We start from the raw sequence: 20376 nt of genomic DNA, 5'->3' as shown, positions 1-20376 counted from the left end.
TTGGTTAGGGCCAGGAAAGATGAGATTTTTCAAAATCATCCTCCACTGACACTGAGTGTTTTTCTGTCTTGTCTTTGATCACAGAGAGCATCAACCTTAAGGACATGGTTGCCACATTTTGTGGCTCCAAAACAAACTTTTCTTAAGGCATTATAGACTAAGAGCCATATGTATCAAAGAGTTTTGCCCATTCTGTGTCAATGAGAAAATGTGTTCATACATATGGCCCTTAAAGTCGTTAGTTTACTTGGCAGATTTTTTTTTTAGTACAGATTCCTGCAGCTCAGCACTGCCTGGGGATACTGCCTCAACCTCTAAATCAGATGAGTATACCCCCTAAGCCAACTCTGATGCCTCTATATCCTAGTCTTCTGAAAACACTTTCTTTTGGCTGGAAAGATCTGACTCTCCCAAAGTTTCGATCTCTGCCCATTGAGTCCATATCATTTTATCTCTGTTTGAAAGTGTTTAGCTTTAAAATGGGGCAAGGATGCCAGTCCCCTGAAGAATGGCGTTTTGAAAGACAAAACAAACACCGGGTGTTTATCAATTAAGGCAAATAAAAACGTGGTGGCAGTTTTGGAAGAATGTACGCTATGTTCAGTGTTCAACAAAATGCCATCAAGAAGACCCAAACACAACTAAACTGACGTATGTTAAACTCTTCATCTCATAAATCAATTGTGTAGAGAATATACTTGTTTCTGTTTTGTTGCAATATTTTTTTAGACTTAAAATGTAGTTCTGATCCATTGGCTTTGCCAATGTTTGTTTTAAAATGTGTTTATTAAAGGTGTGCCAAAATGTCTAAAGTGAGAACCTTAGAAGTACTGCAAGCAATGTAGTCCAACAACAGGAAATGTTAGAAGTAAAGTTACAAAATGGATATAGTAGTACAAGCTAATGGCTTACACGTGCAAATAAACAGCCCAAATGGTAAAGATAATGCCAGTCACCAATGGCTATTAGAAACTAGAATACTTTGCGACAATTATAATCATGTCAAACTGGCAAATAGACTGAGGCAATCCGGGGCATCAAAGGTATGCAAGAAAACTGAGAGGAAGAAGATGGCCACATCAGATTTTAAGACACTTACTAATGCAGCATGCATTTGTCACTGCTGGCTGGAAAAAGTGTTCTCACTAAATCAGACCATTAGTGTTTCTGCTAGCATGACAGTGTTGCAGATTCTGGGGTACATTTTATATACATTTGGAGGCAGTTGCTTAACTCTTACTTGGTTAAAGATAATGCTTTTACTGGTTATACAAAGAAAAAAAGGGGAAAAAAATCAAGCATGGTGTTGTGGAGGTCGTATTCTTTCAGGCCCTTAAGTCCCTACTGGAAAACAGTTTGGCATTGTGACATGAGTTACAGCAATACTATGGATTACTACAAATCTAAGATGTGTACATTGAAATATTGAAAATGATAGCAGATAGGGCAGAGAGAAAGTCTGTCCTGCTATTGTGGTACACATTATTTGGGTCAATTACTTCAAAAGGTAGCAAGGAGACACTACCATACACATAGGCACAGCAAAGTCACAGACCGGCACATATCATCCAAAAATCTTTTGACAACAAAGGAATTGATCGTGCTGTTAAATGTTTTTTTTGGTAACCTTTGAAATTGTATTCGACTTTGAAGGCTTAGGCAATTAGTAGTATATCGTTGGTGCCAAGGGGGTCTTGTGTCACAAATATCCATTATTTTCACCAATGAGTTTGATCCTCGCTCTCAAATAGGATAACAAGATATGGTGTTATGTCACCGTTTTATTAAAGTAGGAACGCTTTCTCCATTTCTGGAGATCACATTATGCTTTGGTAGAAGTTACACAAGTGAGTGGTTATAGCCAAGACACTCGCTTAGCAATGACATGTACCTACCTCAGTATGTGTATATTATCTATGTGCAACCCTTAACCTTTTAGGTGCGGGCGTCGGCCACTGGCCAACGCCCACACTCTCTCCCTGGTGCGGGTCACGACCAGTGGCCGACACCAGGGAGGGTGTTAATAAATCCTCGGGTGCAACTTATTTATTTTTTTACTTTTCCCGGGAGACACGGAAGCTTCCGTGTCTCCCTCCGCCACCCACCCGCCCCTTTGTGACGTCAGCGCGCCGACGTTACAAAGTTGTTTTCCCCATCGAAGCAGGAAGCAGCCTTGTACAGTTTCAGAAGGCCTCGTAAGAAAGGGGAGAGTCTCCCCTTTCTTACGAGGCCTTCTGAAAGTGTTTCCTGGCCCCCGATTGCAGCACAGCTGCGATCGGGGGCCAGGAAACACCACTAGATGCCAGGGATTTCACTTTGGGGGGGCGGCCCCCTCGGAAAACGGGCCGCCCCCCGCATTTTTTTAATTTAAAAAAAAAAAAAGGTAGGTGCCCCCCCCCCCCCCCCCAGGGGAATTATTTTTTTCCCCACAAAAATAAAATAAAAAAATAAAAAAATGACAGGGGGTCACCCGTGGGCAGGGTGACCCCCTGTGGGGGCAATATTTTTTTTTTTAGATGTTGTAGGGTTTCCCTGGGGGCCATTGTGGCCCCCAAGGAAACCATACAACTAAAAAAAATAGATCTATATATATATATATATCTATGTAGATAGATCTATCTATATATATAGAGGTAGATCTATATATATCAATCAAAGAGATTTATAAAGCGCGCTACTCACCCGTGAGGGTCTCAAGGCGCTGGGGGCGGGGAGGGAAAGGGGCTGGGAGGTTCACTGTTCGAAAAGCCAGGTTTTGAGGCCCTTCCTGAAAAGAAGTAGGTTTTGGGTCTTGCGAAGGTGGGTTGTGAGGGCATTCCAGGTTTTGGGTGCAAGGTAGGAGAAGGATCTGCCCCCGGTGGTTGTGTGTTTGATGCGGGGGACAGAGGCAAGAGAGGTCAGCTGAGCGGACGTTTCGCGTGGGGGTGTGGAAGGTGACTCTCGTTCAGGTAGACAGGGCCTGTGTTGTGGAGTGATTTGTGTGCGAGGATGAGGATCTTGAAGGTGATCCTTTTGTCAATGGGGAGCCAGTGGAGGGATTTGAGGTGTGGAGAGATGTGTTTGTGTCGGGGGAGGTCGAGGATGAGTCGTGCTGCTGAGTTCTGGATGAGTGTAGTTTGCGCTTGAGTTTTAGAGTGGTGCCGGCGTAGAGGGCGTTTCCGTAATCAAGCCTGCAGCTGATGAGTGCGTGAGTGACAGTTTTTCTGGTCTCTGTGGGGATCCACTTAAATGTTTTTCAGTATACGGAGTGTGTTGAAGCATGAGGAGGTGAGAGCGTTGATTTGTTGGGTCATCGAGAGGGAGGAGTCTAGGATGATGCTGAGGTTGCGTGCGTGGTTGGCGGGGGTGGGTGCAGGGCCTAGCGTGGTGGGCCACCATGAGGGGTCCCAGGTGTTTTTGTGTGGGCCAAAGAGGATTATTTCGGTTTTGCTTGAGTTGAGTTTCAGGTGGTTGGCTGTCATATATATATCACCTTTGTCAACGGTTTAGAGGGGGGGGAGGGGGGAAACGGGTCCGACTTGTCTAGTGGCAGTTTTAGTGCCATAAAGAAGCGCAGAAGGTTTATATGCCTACTGCAAAGAGCAAATCTGTATTTTATGTAAATAGCTGAGTACATTAGTAAAGTCAGCCATAACCTGCGCTATAATACCAATGAAATGTATGTGCGGGTGGAGGGCGGCTATGGAGAGATGAAGGGCACTTTTGCTGGGTGGTAATGAGGGAATCCGAGGAGGAGGGAGTGGGAGCACCAATAATGATTGTTGGACTGGGCGCAGGAGGTGCTAAAGACTGTGACGAATGGTATGTGACAAGGTGTTTTTTGAGTGTCTTGAAAGTACGTGCTGATTGAGGGAAGAAGCACAGGTAAGGTGGCCTCTACTGTTGCACGTATCTCACACACACCATCGATTTTGTGACTGTCTACGTAGGCTAGTGTTTCAGAGCAACAGTTTAGCCAATAGCAGAGATGGCATCTTGATGGATGACTGCTGCCTGCACTCGGGTTATAGAGGACCGCTCTGACATAGGATCAGAGACTGAGACATCAGATACTGAGACAGCATCTGAGGGATAGGACAATGGCGCAGACTCTGGGAGTGATTTTTCAGTCAGAGGAGTCCCATTCGATAACTCCTCTTCCAGTACATTATGAGGGAGGTGATGAGGACAGTCCTGCTGTCCCTTCGCAAGCTGTTCGTGCAACTGGGTAACAGTGGGTTAGGCCAACCCAGAGAGCAGGTGAATGCGGCGGCAAGCAGAGAGAGAGAGAGAGAGAGAGAGAGAAAGAGAGAGAGAGAGAAAGAGAGAGTGCTCTCTTGGGAGCTCCCCAATTTAGTTCAGCCCCAAATTCCACCACCCAAATCATATTGTGGAGACATCAAAATTATCTATGGCAAAACAAACTGGTTTTGTAAGGCAGGCACCTGTGTTTTTGGTCCTGGATTCGGCGGCCATATAGAGAAACACACTAAACCCAAACATTTCTGGAAACTAGACATTCGGGGGAGTCCACAGAGGTGTGACTTGTGTGGATTCCCCAAAGTTTTCTTACCCTGCAAAGCTGAAATGTTGAAAAAAAACTAAATTTTTCTCGCATTTCTGTCACACAAACTACAGGTATATGCTGGGATCCACAACATTCCTACCACCCAGTGACTCCTCACCTGTCCTGATAAAAACACTGCCCCACTTGAGTGCCTACACCTAGTGCCTGTGTCAGGAATGGATCACCCCAGGGTCAACAGCTGCCTCACGTAAGGACCAACATTGACCGTTGTGTGATCTATTCCTGTCGCGGGCACCAGGCCTAACCACACAAGTGAGGTATCATATTTATCGGGAGACTTGGGGGAACGCTGGGTGTAAGGAAATTTGTGGCTCCTCTCAGATTCCAGAACTTTCTGTCACCGAAATGTGAGGAAAATGTGTTATTTTAGCCACATTTTGAGGTTTGCAAAGGATTCTGGGTAACAAAACCTGGTCAGAGCCCCACAAGTCACCTCATCTTGGATTCCCCTGGGTTTCTAGTTTTCAAACATGTGCTGGTTTGCTAGGTTTCCCCAGGTGCCGGCTGAGCTAGAGGCCAAAATCCGCTGGTAGGCACTGTTTTCTATGAAAAAATCTGATGTGTCCACGTTGTGTTTTGGGGCATTTCCTGTCGCGGGCGCTAGGCCTACCCACACAAGTGAGGTATCATTTTTATCGGGAGACTTGGGGGAATGCTGGGTGGAAGGAAATTTGTGGCTCCTCTCAGATTCCAGAACTTTCTGTCACCGAAATGTGAGGAAAACTTGTTTTTTTAGCCAAATTTTGAGGTTTGCAAAGGATTCTGGGTAACAGAACCTGGTCAGAGCCCCACAAGTCACCCCATCTTGGATTCCCCTAGGTCTCTAGTTTTCAAAAATGCACAGGTTTGGTAGGTTTCACTATGTGCCGGCTGAGCTAGAGGCCAAAATCTACAGGTAGGCACTTTGGAAAAAACAGCTGTGTTTTCTATCAAAAAATGGGATGTGTCCATGTTGTGTTTTGGGGCATTTCCTGTTGCGGGCACTAGGCCTACCCACACAAGTGAGGTATCATTTTTATCGGGAGACTTGGGGGAACATAGAATAGCAAAACAAGTGTTATTGCCCCTTATCTTTCTCTACATTTTTTCCTTCCAAATATAAGAGAGTGTGTAAAAAAGACGTCTATTTGAGAAATGCCCTGCAATTCACATGCTAGTATGGGCACCTCGGAATTCAGAGATGTGCAAATAACCACTGCTCCTCAAAACCTTATCTTGATCCCATTTTGGAAATGCAAAGGTTTTCTTGATACCTCTTTTTCACTCTTCATATTTCAGCAAATGAATTGCTGTATACCCAGTATAGAATGAAAACCAACTGCAGGGTGCAGCTCATTTATTGGCTCTGGGTACCTAGGGTTCTTGATGAACCTACAAGCCCTTTATATCCCCGCAACCAGAAGAGTCCAGCAGACAAAACGGTATATTGCTTTCAGAAATCTGACATCGCAGGAAAAAGTTACAGAGTAAAACATAAAGAAAAATGGCTGTTGTTTTCAGCTCAATTTCAATATTTTTTTATTTCAGCTGTTATTTTCTGTAGGAAAACCTTGTAGGATCTACACAAATGACCCCTTGCTGAATTCAGAATTTTGTCTAGTTTTCAAAAATGTTTAGCTTTCCGGGATCCAGCATTGGTTTCACACCCATTCCTGTCACTAACTGGAAGGAGGTTGAAAGCACCAAAAATAGTAAAAATGGGGTATGTCCCAGTAAAATGCCAAATTTGAGTTGGAAAATGTGGTTTTCTGATTCAAGTCTGCCCGTTCCTGAAAGGTGGGAAGATAGTGATTTCAGAACCAGAAACCCTTTGTTGGTGGCATTTTCAGGGAAAAAACCACAAGCCTTCTTCAGCAGCCCTTTTTTCCCATATTTTTGGAAAAAACGAAATTTTCACTGTATTTTGGCTATTTTCTTGGTCTCCTCCAGGGGAAACCACAAACTCTGGGTACCATTAGAATCCCTAGGATGTTGGAAAAAAAGGACGCAAATTTGGCGTGGATAGCTTATGTGGACAAAAAGTTATGAAGGTCTAAGCGCGAACTACCCCAAATAGCCAAAAAAGGGCTCAGCACTCGGAGGGGGAAGCGGCCCAGCAGCTAAGGGGTTAAATGAAAGTCAGAAAAATGCTTTGCACTCTGCAGCAGTGTATTGAAAAACCCAGGCTGTAACAGCTCAGGCAAAGAACAGCAGATGCCAGGTAATACTTTAAAAGACTTACAAGTGTCTTTTCCATTAAACCAGAACTTGTCCACACGAGGACTGTACCCTCCTGGCTAATCAGGGGAACGGTATAAAGGATATTGGCATATTTCTATCTAATAAACTGAGCGCAGTGCATGCTTTTACTATTGTATTGTTTTAGTTCACATTTCAAATACTCGCCTGTGCCAGTGCTTTGTTTAACTCCACATTTGTCTGTCATTTCTCCGTACTCTAGTTTGGTGTGTGATAAAGACTTGGAAACATTTAGAGGCGAGCTCCTGGATTTCTCAGGACGCAGAGCCCACATATTAATAACATTAAAGATGATCTGGCAAGTTTAAAGCAGTCTCAATACCGACCCATTCCTCCATGATTTAACTCACAGAATTTCAATGAGATCTCCATAACCTATGTCCGTTTTTAACTTGTGTCAGTCTCATATGCTAGCCGCAAGGGCCAAAGGGTAAAAAATGGCATCCAACTGGAAGCTAGCAAAAACGATTTGGCTTGCAACACCTGGGGACCAAAGGTTCAGGTGCAGGAAGAGAATGCCAACAGAACGACTGCTGCTTCCTTTCCTCTCACCTACTATATGGTGCAAGAGAATATTTATTGCTAATTTCGAGGTTCATATAGGGGACAAGAAAGTCAGCCGTAGCAGTGGCTGGAGCCTCGTCAAGATTCATATATAGTAAGATGTGATCCTCGAAGATAGAAAGGTAGGATTTCATTTCTGAATCAGTCGTTCCTATAGCAGTTTCCAATTTACAAACCACAAAGCAATTTTTTCTCTAAAAGAAGCCTCTAACACTGCAGTACTACGTCGACTCTTAAGATCCAAGAGCCTAGCTTCCCGGCTGACACCACGTACCTCCAAGTCAATTCCTTGCTTTTCTTGCAGACCTAGCTTCTCTTCCAAGAAATTTGGCCAAGACAACATCACACCCTGGGCAACAATGCTTGTCAAATGCAAAAGAAGTACAACTTGCACTGAAAGTTAGCTTGTCGTTTAACACATACCTGTGTTTTAGGCAAAAATGAAATAACCACTGCACAGTCTTGGAACACTGAAAAGTCCACCAGAGGAAATGCTTGTGCTACGATCAACAAAATAGTTATGTATGGCTCTCCCTAGGAGCCACTATCGTGAATATCAGGTTTCTAAATGGGGTTACTCACTGCAATAACAGAACAGTGGAAAATCAAGAGCCCATAAGTACAGTGCAGGCTCTATGGGTGACGAAGAGCAGAGAACACAGCCTCAGGCAGGGAGGGAGAGAGACGGCACAGAGGGTGGATGTAAATATGCTAAAACACAAGTTCCGGCATCTCCCGGCCACATCCACCACTGCGAGGTCGGTGCGAGTCAAGAACGCCAGCAGCCGCTAAAATGAACACAGGAAGGTGCTGTGACGCGCAAGCACCAAAAAACTTGCACGCCAAAGCTTGAACAGATTCAAAAAGAGATTTCATGGAATGCCTATAGGCTCTGAGGAAGATCTTTGTAAGATCAAAACACAATGTCATTAAATCACTTTTTGCATCTGTTTGAGCTTTGGAATGCAAGTTTTTTTGGTGCTTGCGATTCGCAGATATATTTGGAGCTAGTTTCCATAGAAAAAGCTGTTTTTTGCATGCCTATATCTTTGGCGCCTCTTGCCTAATCTTCACTAAATTTTCCAAAAAAATGTGTCACGTGAGCTGCTGCCTGGAAAAATTTGGGGGTGATCCATCAAGCGGGGGGAGAGATAAAAGGGAGGTGAAGTTTAGAGCTTTTCCAATGTTAATTCCCGTAGGAAAAATTGAAAGGCGATAGCGCAAAAACCACCAGACGGAATTATACCAAATTTGGAAGAAAGGTAGCTCTTGGTCCAGAAAGAGCCCTTTTGTTATCTGGTGTAAATAAGTTCAGTAGTTTTTGAGAAATTCAAGGAAATCCAAATTTGTATATATAAAAGACGCGAAGGATTTGTGACCCCTTCCGATCTCATGCAGAGCTCTGATCGGCTAATAACACTTCAACAATAGAAGTTTTGTCAGCCATCTTGGGGCTCGGCTTCAGCCCCTCACCAAACCCACAGATCCGGCTGCTGCTATGTTCTTGGAGTTCCGTCCCCGGGACATAGCTGTTAGCTGTGGCTTGGTGTAAGAATTGCAGCTAAGCCGCAGCAAACACTCTGCTAAAGCAGGTCCCGCTGTCAAACAGCAGAGCTTTCATCTCTGTCCCCTGCATGCGTGCAGGGGAAAGAGATGAAATGCTTCAGCAAGCATGGAGCTGCTGTCAAAGTAGCTCTGTGCTTGCCGAAGCAATGGCACTGCAGGGGAAGCCATAAGGCTTCCCCTGCAGTGTCAGGTAGCCATTAAAGGGCATTTTAGTAAAAATAAAAAATAAAAATACATAAATAAGGAGGGCCCGTGGGGGAGCCCTTGAGGGTTCTCTTGCGGTCCCAGAAAACACATAAAAGGCAAAAAAAAAAAAATTACAAAGCAAAACAACCCCCCCCATAGCACAGTGTGAAAGCAGCTAGACCTTCACACTGAGTTTAGGGGTTCTAGTCCAGCTGGACTCATTACATTCTTTTTTTTTTTTTTTTTTATATTTTATTTAAAACAATAAATATTTTTTTTTAATTGAACACAAATATCTCATTCTAACTACATGAGATATTAAAACCTAAAAAAACTATCTCGTTTACGAATATTCACAGCTGTTGCAAGAAACAATTAGAAGCAAAAGGGGCTTCCCACTACTGCTATGTCATAAAGCAACTCCAGGATGCTCAGTCAGGGCACTCTGAGAGCCAGTCAGTGCAGAGGTGGCTCTTTGTTCCAATGAAGAGCACAGAGCACAGCTTAGAGAGGGGTGCTGAGAACAAAGGAAGACACAAAGGGTGGTGAGGGTGTGCGGCAGGAGGACAGTCCACAAAGGCCAAGTTATGTATGGTTCCCCCATTACTCCTCTGCTGCTGTGTGGCAATTGAAAGCATCGGCTAAAGATTTCACTGGGTATACACCCTAAAATAAAAGAGGCAAAACAGGGAAAAACATGATTGTTTTTTTAGGATTGAGCATGCAAGCGCTCTGGTCTGTTGTAATCTCTCTGTGGGTTATTAACCACCCCTACTCTTGCTGTTCATTCTTTGTTGTGCCTGTCTTAAATGCTTCATTTTGTGAAATGTCCCTCCTGTGTGTGCCAAGTTCCCTCCCAGGCGATTTCACTAAGTGAACATTTTTGTTGCCCATCGCTTCCTGCTGTTACAAAGTATGAGGATCCCTCCTCCAGTTTCGGTTTGCCTTTCATCCCAGCCACGATCCTTTCTAGACATTCATGCTGGGACTCAATAACTCTCGCGCTCACGGCAGCTGTGGCGCTTTGAATTGAATTGCTTCTGTCAACTGTTTTACTTTTTCATTTTCAATTTATGTGGCAAGAAAAGTCCAGTTAGGAATTTACAACGCTAATAGCTCTAACTCGAGGAAATGCGAGACCCACTGCATTGAAAATGCTTGTTACTAGTAGTGTCGCAAAATAGGGGGCCAGGTGGGGCCTGTTCCCTAGCTCTATTGGAGCCACCACCCCCATGTGCCCGACTACCGCACTTCTGGAACGTTCCAAGAAGCAACATAAAAGAAACAGCATGTCACACACATTTATTTATCTACCTAGCGTCATTGCTTAAGATACCTCTGTTTTTCACCTCGGGGCTCTAAGAGACAACAGACAACTCTAGCTTCGCTCTCGCTATTCGGAAGTCACTCACAAACCCTCAGTGAAAAACATCCACGTTATTCACTGTTACCCGTCTACAGTTCTATACGTTCTCTTCGACTGGACTCTATTCAGCTGTTGCCCTTCAGGTACGATTCCTCGCTTTTAATACGTGGAACAAATGCAAAGGTTACTACGTTATTCTACTGGCATAGAACTACAGGACATGCTGGTTCCTGTGATCATGGCCACCAAAAGAAAACTTTATTTATATGCCGAATTCAGCCACTAGGTGGCAAGAGGATAAAGAAAATGTGAATATATTTAAAAAAAAAAAAAAAAGACAAATAATTCTAACAGTGATATGACATCAAACCGTTAAAACAAGTCTCTAATCAAACGGCAATATGTAAATAAGTTTACCTGCAATAAGTAAATAGTCATATACATTTGAAAACAATGAAACTAGATACCGTTCTCAATTTGCTCCTGTTATATTGTTTCAATTATAGTACAAAGCTTTTATACCCATTTCACGGGAAAACACAAACCTCTGCATCATTTTCTTTAAAGACAACACTGCACCCCCTTCCCCATACCGGGCTCCCACCACGACCTGGTCTCATCACAGTTGTCCCCATCACACGGACAAGGACATCTCGTCAATGTAACATCTTCAGGGGAAGCACCGCGCGCCCTCCACCGATCTTCCACCGACCCAGAGTCTGTACCCCAACATAGGTAACTCCAAATCTTCACGCGCGGCTCCCAAACCTCACTGCTCGCCTCACACACATCGCCATCTTATTTCTCACACAGTTCACACGCATTACCCTCTTTTCACATCTTGATTCTTCCGTGTTAGGAAGAAACTCTCAAACCTGTCCTTGTGATACTGCACATTCTAGTAAATGTTTCTCATTATCCACGTTGGATCCAGCACGACAACCACAGTTACAGCATAACTGAAGGGGGTATGACAATGGCCTCAGCGTTTTCGGGAAGTAAATACACCTTAGTCTGGAGAATCACACAGAAGCCAGGGTGTTCAGCCATTAACAAATAAACAAACTGTGCATGCACAGATTATGAATTCAAGATGGTGGTTATCTTGAGGGTGATGATGGGAGGGATTCAAAAGCAAGACGGCTGCCTAAACAAATGGAGAAAGAACTCGTTGCTACTGCGGATTCTCTTTTAGTGGGTTTCAGCTAATATGTTGTTGGGCTGTGTATATTCAAGTGATATCCAATCACTGAACAGTGACGAACGACTTAGGGTCTATTGAAAGAAAGCTTGCTTATGGTTATCTTTGATCCGTTCTCATCTAAAGGATACTGGTTTTGTGCTGTATGGCAATTTGTCTTTTTTCTTTGTAGAGTACTGCAGGCCACGGGATTTATTGTCCCCCTCACTTGCCTTGTGGTAGATCTTGACAGGTTGTGTGGCTTGTAGGGCGTTTCACACTGCAGGTGTTTTGGGTGAATGCCTTCTCCGCAATCAAACTAATGTGATCTGTGCTCATCAATATATCTGTCTTAATCTGTTATATTGCACACGTCACCCACTTAACTCCTCAAGTTCAACCGACTTCTCTCTCCCTAAACCCCAGGCATCAGTGCTACTTCAATTGAAACCAGAAGCTCTTACTTGCATTCCGGGTCATCCTTGGCAATCCGCTTCGGAAGGTACTTCTTAACCAAATTCCTGTATATCAAAGAAGGGGTGCATGAGAAAGGGTCGTACACAAAATGAAGGAAAGAGAGAGAAGCATTAACTGAAGCAACCGTGACCAAGCAACCACCCAGCCAGTGCTGAAGGAGGACCATCCCACATCCAATAAGGCTACAAACTTGCTTTCACCCCTATAGCCATAAACATCTCTTCCTCAGATCCCCACTTTGGCTCTAATGCCCCATCTCAGGATGCAGTCATACATCATTGCCTGGGGGCCTGGCCATCAACCCACTGCTGGTGCCACCAATACCCCATCCACCTGGAACCCAGGTTCTTCACCACATGCTGGAACTGTGAAGAACAAGTGCAGTCCACACCCTGCTGGAGACAGAACTAGCCCAACCGCAGTGGGGATCCGATCAGTCCTGCTGCTGCTGGGCCGGGGGGAACCATACAGAGATGGGGTTATGAGGATCCTTCTTCCTCCTCCCTATGGGGAACCCAGGCAGCCCACCCACTGCTGAGAGTGAGTCCCATTTCCTCTGCTGATGCCAAGATGTCTCCATGCCCGCTGGGGACCAACGCACCATATCCTTGCTACCTGGGTGCCCCCACTACTGCTGGGAGCCCTTGCACCCTCCCTGTCTGGAATCTGAGCTTCCATCCACTCTGTGAACCCAAGAACCCTCACCAGGATGCAGGTGGCTCTCCACTTTTTGATATTCGAGTCCTGCACCACCATGTGAGGGCTGTAAGCGCCTAATCCCTTCATGTAGGACAAATTACCAGGGAGATGCTGGAGATCAGGTTCCATCCTCTCCATCAGAAAGGAACTGTCACCTCCACTTCCCCAAACAACTTTGCTAAAAAATGTGGTACTGTTACCGTTGCTTCTCCTCTCGGTCTTCGTACCAGCATGGGGAGCTTCCACCAAGGGGCACGCTCAGCTCCCACTTTGCTCAATGCTGTCCACCAGCAAAGGAGGGCATCACATCTGCTTCTCCTCTACTTTGTCCCATCTATCAGGGACTTCCACTCTGATCCCCCACTTCAACCCTTCGCCCACCACCAGAACTCTTATGCCTGCTTTACCTCACGTCCTCCCTTCTGGTAAAGGAAGCTCAAATATTTAGGCCCTCGAAGGAGCACCACTGTCTCTGCTCCCCCTTTCCTTAAGTGAAAGTGTGTTTACTGTTTTTTTTTGTTTTTTTCATTCAACACATTCCCCTGCAGCAGCGCTTGTTCTTCCATCCCCTTCAACTCATGATTCACCAATTGGAAGTGAACTCTCTCACATGCATCTTACATTCTACGCTTTCAACGGAAGATATTCACACCTATGCTTCCCAGTATGCAGTTCATTAAACACTATGTTCCTTCAAACCCTTTCACCTCAATCCCAATTAGCAACTGCCATCCCCTCCTTGCGTTTTACGACTCCCCCCCAGCAGGCAGCGCTAATACCCATGGTACCTCTTAATACCCTCCCTCCATGAGGGTGTGTTCTCATCTATAGGTTCCTTAATCTTCCTAACTCCTGCCACCACAGGATGCTCCCACCTCTATCCCTGCTTTCTCATTCATCAGCATGGAGAGTTTTTTCTTGAAACGTTCCATTACAATCTTCACCCTCACCAGGCAGTACTCTCACCACCACTCACTTCACTGCCCAGTAGCGTGCGCTCTCATCTTTTGTATCCCTAAGCACCAACTCCCCCACTAGTTGCCATCACAATATCTAACACATACTCCCCAGGAGAGGATGTCCATGCCACCACCACCACCACCCCTTCACCCACCTCCCCAACATGGGGCCCTCATACCTCAGGTGCTTGGCATACTGCTGTTCGATCTCGGTTCGCTCCCTCACAAACTTCACATATCTCTCCACGAGCTCCAGCCCCCACTGTGTGTGTCGCTCGATCACATCAAACTGGTCCTGTGAGAAACAGAGGAAGACAGCTAGAGGTCACAAGCGAAGGGTCCAAAACAATCCACAGCCACTTTCCTTTATCCTACAGCACTGAATGACATCTTCCCTCCTCACATAATCAGAGAGAGGTAAAATGACAACAGGCCCTCCCACTACCCAAAAAACATTTTCATACACCTCACAAAAAATCATCAAGATCTGAAACAGTGCACCTTCTGCTCTTAGGTGTGGGAATTACTAGCAAACAGGAGCCGCCACACTGCAGAGCCTGCATAACCTCATGGTCCTCTTTTTTTCCTTTTCATAGGGCCCTTTAATGCCTGTGTGGGGTGTCTCTAATTGTGGCCGTTACCACCACTGTGGTCTCGCTTTCCCACATGGACATTTCCATAGATTCACAATCCTCTCTGTTAAGAGGAACATGCTGCTGAATAATACTATGAAATTGTCTTTACAGCGTGGGACATTTTCAAAATTACTTTTTCAGAACAAGGGTTTGGGGATTTCACGAGAGAGAAAAGTGGAACTCCACTGCCATTCAGAAAGTACACCAGGGCACATGGGGTAGGTGATGAGGGAGACCTCTGCCTAAGATAATTTCTCTGTTAAAAAAAAAAATCTCCTTTTATTGTTGTTGTCTAAGTGACAAGATTGGGTGCTGTCCCAACGTCCAACTGTGTTTTCAGATTCCGCAAAAAATCATATGATTATTCTTAAGTGTTCTATATGTTCTGCAAAGAAGAGGGTTTACTTTAGTTCAGTTGTCTTTAAAAAAAACATTGTTAGCAGGCCATTTAAGGCGGGAGATTTGCACTTTCCTCCTGATCCGGAAATAAAAAGTCTGGTAATTACAAATACTATTTTCCTCTGGCGAGGAACAAAACATCCACGACAGACGGTGCTTGGTTGCTGTATTTCTGAGACACTTCGGAAGGACCCAGAATGAAGTGCTATTGCAGTACAGTGAAAAACAATCTACAGAGCACTCTTGAAGTGCCTAGATACCCTCCAGCCCTTCACCTTCAACTTGTACCCTATCTCTCACCATTAATGGGGCCAAAGACTCATTTTGACCAACCACTCATTCATACAGTAACCCAGAGTAGGTACTGGTATTTTATTGGGAATTACCCTATTCTCCTCATCGGAGTTGTCAGGCAAACAAACTCTTCCTCTAAGGATTTTTCTGGCAATGTCCCTCCTGGTGTAACTCCCCAGAAGAGGAGTAATGCATCAATTCACCAGAGGAGTGTTCTATAGTCTTACAACCCCTTCAATCTATCTTCGATAAAAGTTGAGAATAAAACACCCCAAACTTCTGGAGAGGAGATCCTCCTTATCACCCCCTGCATTTGTCATCAAGGATATTTAAAAGGAAAAACGAGTAGAAGAAAGATCGATAGATGGGCAAGACCGAGTCAGCACACCAAAGAAGAAATAGTGCTGCAGAATGGGAGGCAGCTCTGTCATTCTTTTCCAGTGTCCATCACTTTAACCTGTTGGAATTAACATGCTACAGTGCGGGCTACAAGAATTCATGGGAAAGTTCAATTAGCTAAAAGGAGCAGATAATGTTACAATGTTCAAGCAACAGATGGTGCCCACTGACTCTCCGTTAGGCCGAACCCAGGAGTCTGCAATTTATCCAGGACCTGGGTCAATTTAATATTTCCCTGATTCAAAAGTGTGTTTCCTAAACGTTGTGTCACATGCCCCCCAAAGTAACTCCTCCTACACCAAGTCCAAGAATACTAAAGAAGACAGTTACCGAATTACCAAGACATTCACATCTGTATCTTCAAATACAAACATTTTTATCAATGAAAAGGCAAATTCATTACAAATAAATCTAAAAACATCATTATTCCTGTACATTTTCTTGTTTCAATACAGCTTGTTCAATATATCAAGGAAATCTAACAGATGAAGCATTTACACCGATGTTATTAAAAAAAAACACACTGCAGCAGAATCCCATCAATCTGCTCCCTATTGACGGCTATAATGTTGACATGTTTTGGCTAGTAGTATTTAGTTCCAAACTCTTCAGCAGGATTCCTCCTGGTAAAACATTTGAAACATTATGATTATGTTTAATAAACATTTTGAGAATGCAATTGTAGCTGCCCTGCAACTTTGAGATCTAGGTTCTGCAGCACAATGGAAATGGAATGTGACCGGGTCAGAGAGTGTTTTTCTTTTATTTTATTTTCAATTACAGAGACTGCACCACATTCATCCACTTAGCATACCACAGAGCTAAATCATCCAGACTCCAAATTAGGATACAGCAAACGATGGCTTAGTGAATTAAGCACTTGTCATCAATATCGCTGTCTCTGTGGGTCTCAATTTGGAATCTCTGCAAGGCAACCTCATCTTTCCATACTTTCACAGTCAGTAAATTCAGTACATTAAAATGAGTAAGAATAACGATGTATTCCAGACTTAAAATGGCTGAAGTGTGGTATGAAACAGAACTCGATACATACAAATATTTTTTATAAAATGTGATGACCACCAAATCTCTGATAAGTAACAGTAGCACAATGACAAATAAGCTGAGTACCAACAGTGATGTCTTCCCACTTGGTAATCATACAACTTTAATGTGAAACCACTTCTTTACAAACAGCAGAGTCATCTTTGTATGAATCCATGGGCTCCTGTAGCTAGCTTAATATGAATGAGGTGGGGTCTGCCTTACCACAGTGATCGCCCACCAAGCCACCCTGTCTATCAGGGATCCCATCCATGTACAGTACTAGGCTTTGCCTCACTAGCAGCAGCATAGTACGGTGTCCAAAAAGAATCAATATGGATGACAGAAGTTTTGTCCCTGTAGTGATAGGTATGTTTGCAACAGGTTTCATATGTCCCTGGGCCTGAATGTTGCAAGAAGAAGAATCACATAGATCTCTGTTTTTTATTGTTACATTGCAATAAAGCTTTTACCCAGTCCTCTGTCTTTGGACAAAACCTGATCTCCATCTCATGGCCACCCTCCTTGTAGCTAGAAGAATCCCTAAGGCTGTAAATGTATGTGGCTTTGGAATGTTCCTAACATAACCCAGTCATGACACCAAGGGGGCTGGCCTAAGCACAACATTTTCATATCTGATACAACGCAATGTACATCAGTCTGATATTTCTCTATGGATGGACAATCCCATGCTAGAGACAAGAAGTCCTCCTCAAGGAGTCTATACTGCTGCATTTTGCCTCTACGTTCAACCTCATGCCCTTTAGTCACTATGGTGTATAGTAGCATGTCTGTATATAATTATAATGTATTGATGTGTGCTTCCCTTTTAGCAGGATTGTTTGTAGGCTGCAGTAGGACCACTGTTCATCTGTGATGTTAACACCAAAAATTCTCCCTTTGATCGTGCACCCTCCATATGGAGTGTGTGCAGTTTCCATTATTTGGTTATATACCCACAACACAATCTGTGGGAGCAGCAGCATTACCTCTGGTTCCACTGGGAACCGCTAGTTCACTTTAGGAAGTGAGCTGCTTAATCTACCTACAGAAGTACGTTGGGTGGCGAACAGCTCCCACTAGTCCTAAACCTCTTTATGGTTATGAATTTCCCTTCTTCATACAAATGCACAAGTGTGTTTATCTGCAGTCTGTTTTGCTGGTTAGTCAATTTTGGTTCAGCTGTGAGCTGGATGGGGCGTGTCCCACCAGCAGCACCAGAGGCGAATATATCTCATCCATGCTTCTGAGCTTCACTAGCCTATCCCAAGCTAAGGTGGTGCACGCAACCGAGCCCAACTCTACTGTTTACCTCTTCTTAGGCACCCCAATTGTTGCCTCCCGGGGTATTGACTTTGCCACATCTTTTTTCCACTGCTGTGTGTGTGAGGCATATAGGTCGGAGTAGTATCAATAATAAGCATGTTGTGCCAGTGCCTCCAGGTACTTTCAAAATTAGGAGCGGAAAATCCCCCTCCACTCTATAAGCAGTATGTCAGTACTTGCAAGTCACACTACAAGGCAATGTCGGTACTTGGAAGCCAATTTTAGGCTGTTTTACACCTCACTGCAGGCAGGTAATTATCAGCCTTAACCGGTCGAAAAACGTTTGGCTAAGGGGAGTTGGCAAGCTCGCTACCACCCAAACGTGCCATCAGTAATGCCACCCACTCATTTCAGTAAAAAGTTTTTGGTTTTCTTAAAAGAAAAAAAACAACCACGTCCCTACTGCACTAATTAGTAGCCAGTAATAAACAGGAGTGTTATAGGTAGCACACTGGGGAAAGGAAGACATTTTACCCACGTTGTACAGACATATCACAACATGGTGTATAATGTAATGTGAGACTTATGCAGTGATAATCAGCCTATGACTTAAATAACCACAAGCGCAGAAGTTGAAAATTTAGAAAACTGGGAAAAACAAAACCACCAGTTCCCCTTAAGTTCAAATATTATTAATCAGAGTGTAACGAATATTCAAAAGTAAGGGATCAGTAAACTGGCAGCACAAAAAAGTACCACCATTAATCCAGACCAGGACCACGGCCTTGCCTGCCCTCTATGGGTTTAAGTCTTTAGAGGGCATGACTGGTGCTGGGGAAGGGCTGAGACACTTGTTCCAATGGAGGTTCACGACCACACGCTTGGACACTAAACATAGAGACGGGAGCATGACTATTTAGATCTTGCGGGCTACCGGGTCAGTAACATTCAGATCCGGGTGAGTATTGAAGGGGGTACAAGAATAGGCGGCCTTGACTAAGTACATTTATGGGAGGAAGGGGCCGCACTTAAGAGACTATCCATCTCTCCCAGGGTTAACATTACATCGGGGAGGCAAGTAATTAGCTGGCTTTAAGGCAGAATGTCTGGGGATACAGAATGATGGTATGTTGTTTTCCCCATAGAGTGTGACTATAGGCACCGACCCCCTCGCCGGATTTGTGTCGCTCTAATCTGGTGCGATAAAAGCAGATGCTGTTCTAGATACGGCTGTGTCTCTTTATATGGACATGTACTGATTGATGCTAAGCCTTGGTTTGCGATGTAGGTGGAAGGATGTGTCGCAGTGATTCTGACCGACTAGTATCACAATATAACCCCGTCACAAGAGAGTTGGAGATGGGAGGCAGAGTCCACCCCTAGTATGGGAATGGAAAGGTGTGTTAGTGCCACTTGTGTGTGTACACGTGGCTAAGATTATACAGAGCACACTATGAGTGTTATAAGAGATATTGGTGGTGTTTAGGAATGAATGAAAGGAATAACCACTGGATATGGCATGCGTCTTGATTATTACACACATGCTGGAATGAGAACAACACTAAGACCACGCATGATGAGCACCCAGGCCGCCATTGCACAACTACAGTCAATGATAAGATTTTACTATCATTATATGCATAATGTCTCTCTCTTATCTATTTTAGAATCAGAAATAAGTGTGGAGAAAATCATGTCACAAGTAATTGCACTCCACATATGCATGCCTTATTGTGTATGTGTCGAGTATCTAGGGCTTTTCCCTAGTGGTTTTAGCCCTGAAGAAAGCCACTGTGACTCATACCACACGCATATTTGGCTGAAACTTGTTGATTCAAACAGGATGTGAGTTTAGTAGTTTCTCACTGCACATCCACTAGCACTGGTTTTTAATCCGGCCCAACGGGTCAATTAGTAAAGATTTTCGAAGGGACGGATTCCCTGGAGATAGTTTTAACTCACTCACAATTCTATCACAATACCAGGTCCGTTGTAATCATGCATTAGGCATTTGAGGTGGGAACCCGATGATGAAGCATGCCAACAACTAGGTTGGTGGGTGAGGGTTCTTTTAGGAAAACAAAAAGTTTTTTGGGGGGTGAAATGAGTGGATGACGTTATTGATGGCACGTTTGGACAGTAGCATGCTTGTTCTCTTTGTTTGGTACATGCATAAAGGGGGGAGAGGAATGGGGTCTTTTTCTTCTCACTGTCCGTTTTTGTTGAGATGGGTAAGAGGAGCTGGCCTCTTCTGGAACAGATATGGCAATCTGGACAAAATAACCTTTTTCCTAAGTGCAGTGGATCTTGCTATGGATAGTCGGGGAAGCTCCATCTGTTTACCATGCTAGTAATGTAGTCTATTACCACTCCATGGTTATTGCCTCATCATTGGAGTTATGTCTCTTTGCACCTGAATACCAAAGTAATGCACTGCTGTGTCCCTGCCACTTTGGTGGAAAATCTGTTCCACATTTTTGTATGCATGGCTTCAATGGTAGCAGCACAGATTTAGACCAACTGCTGGTGAGCCCATG

At 44.2% G+C, this 20376-nt stretch overlaps 1 protein-coding gene across 3 annotated transcripts in view; it reads right to left on the bottom strand.

The window, feature by feature from the left end:
- The window catches only part of TRIP10 (thyroid hormone receptor interactor 10), a 187670-nt gene that overhangs the window by 124413 nt on the left and 42881 nt on the right, over nucleotides 1–20376 (bottom strand). For all 3 annotated transcript variants that reach the window (XM_069230480.1, XM_069230482.1, XM_069230481.1), the window contains exons 2-3: nucleotides 13982–14097; nucleotides 12132–12188 (exon numbers count right to left, since the gene is read on the bottom strand). In XM_069230480.1, coding sequence (XP_069086581.1) covers nucleotides 12132–12188; nucleotides 13982–14097 — 173 coding nt within the window. The remainder of the gene's footprint in view (nucleotides 1–12131; nucleotides 12189–13981; nucleotides 14098–20376) is intronic.

This window comes from Pleurodeles waltl, chromosome 4_2, assembly GCF_031143425.1.
Source record: "Pleurodeles waltl isolate 20211129_DDA chromosome 4_2, aPleWal1.hap1.20221129, whole genome shotgun sequence".
Taxonomy (NCBI): Eukaryota; Metazoa; Chordata; class Amphibia; order Caudata; family Salamandridae; genus Pleurodeles; species Pleurodeles waltl.
The sequence above is the reverse complement of the archived record's forward strand: the minus strand, read 5'-3'. Positions and strand labels throughout refer to the sequence as shown.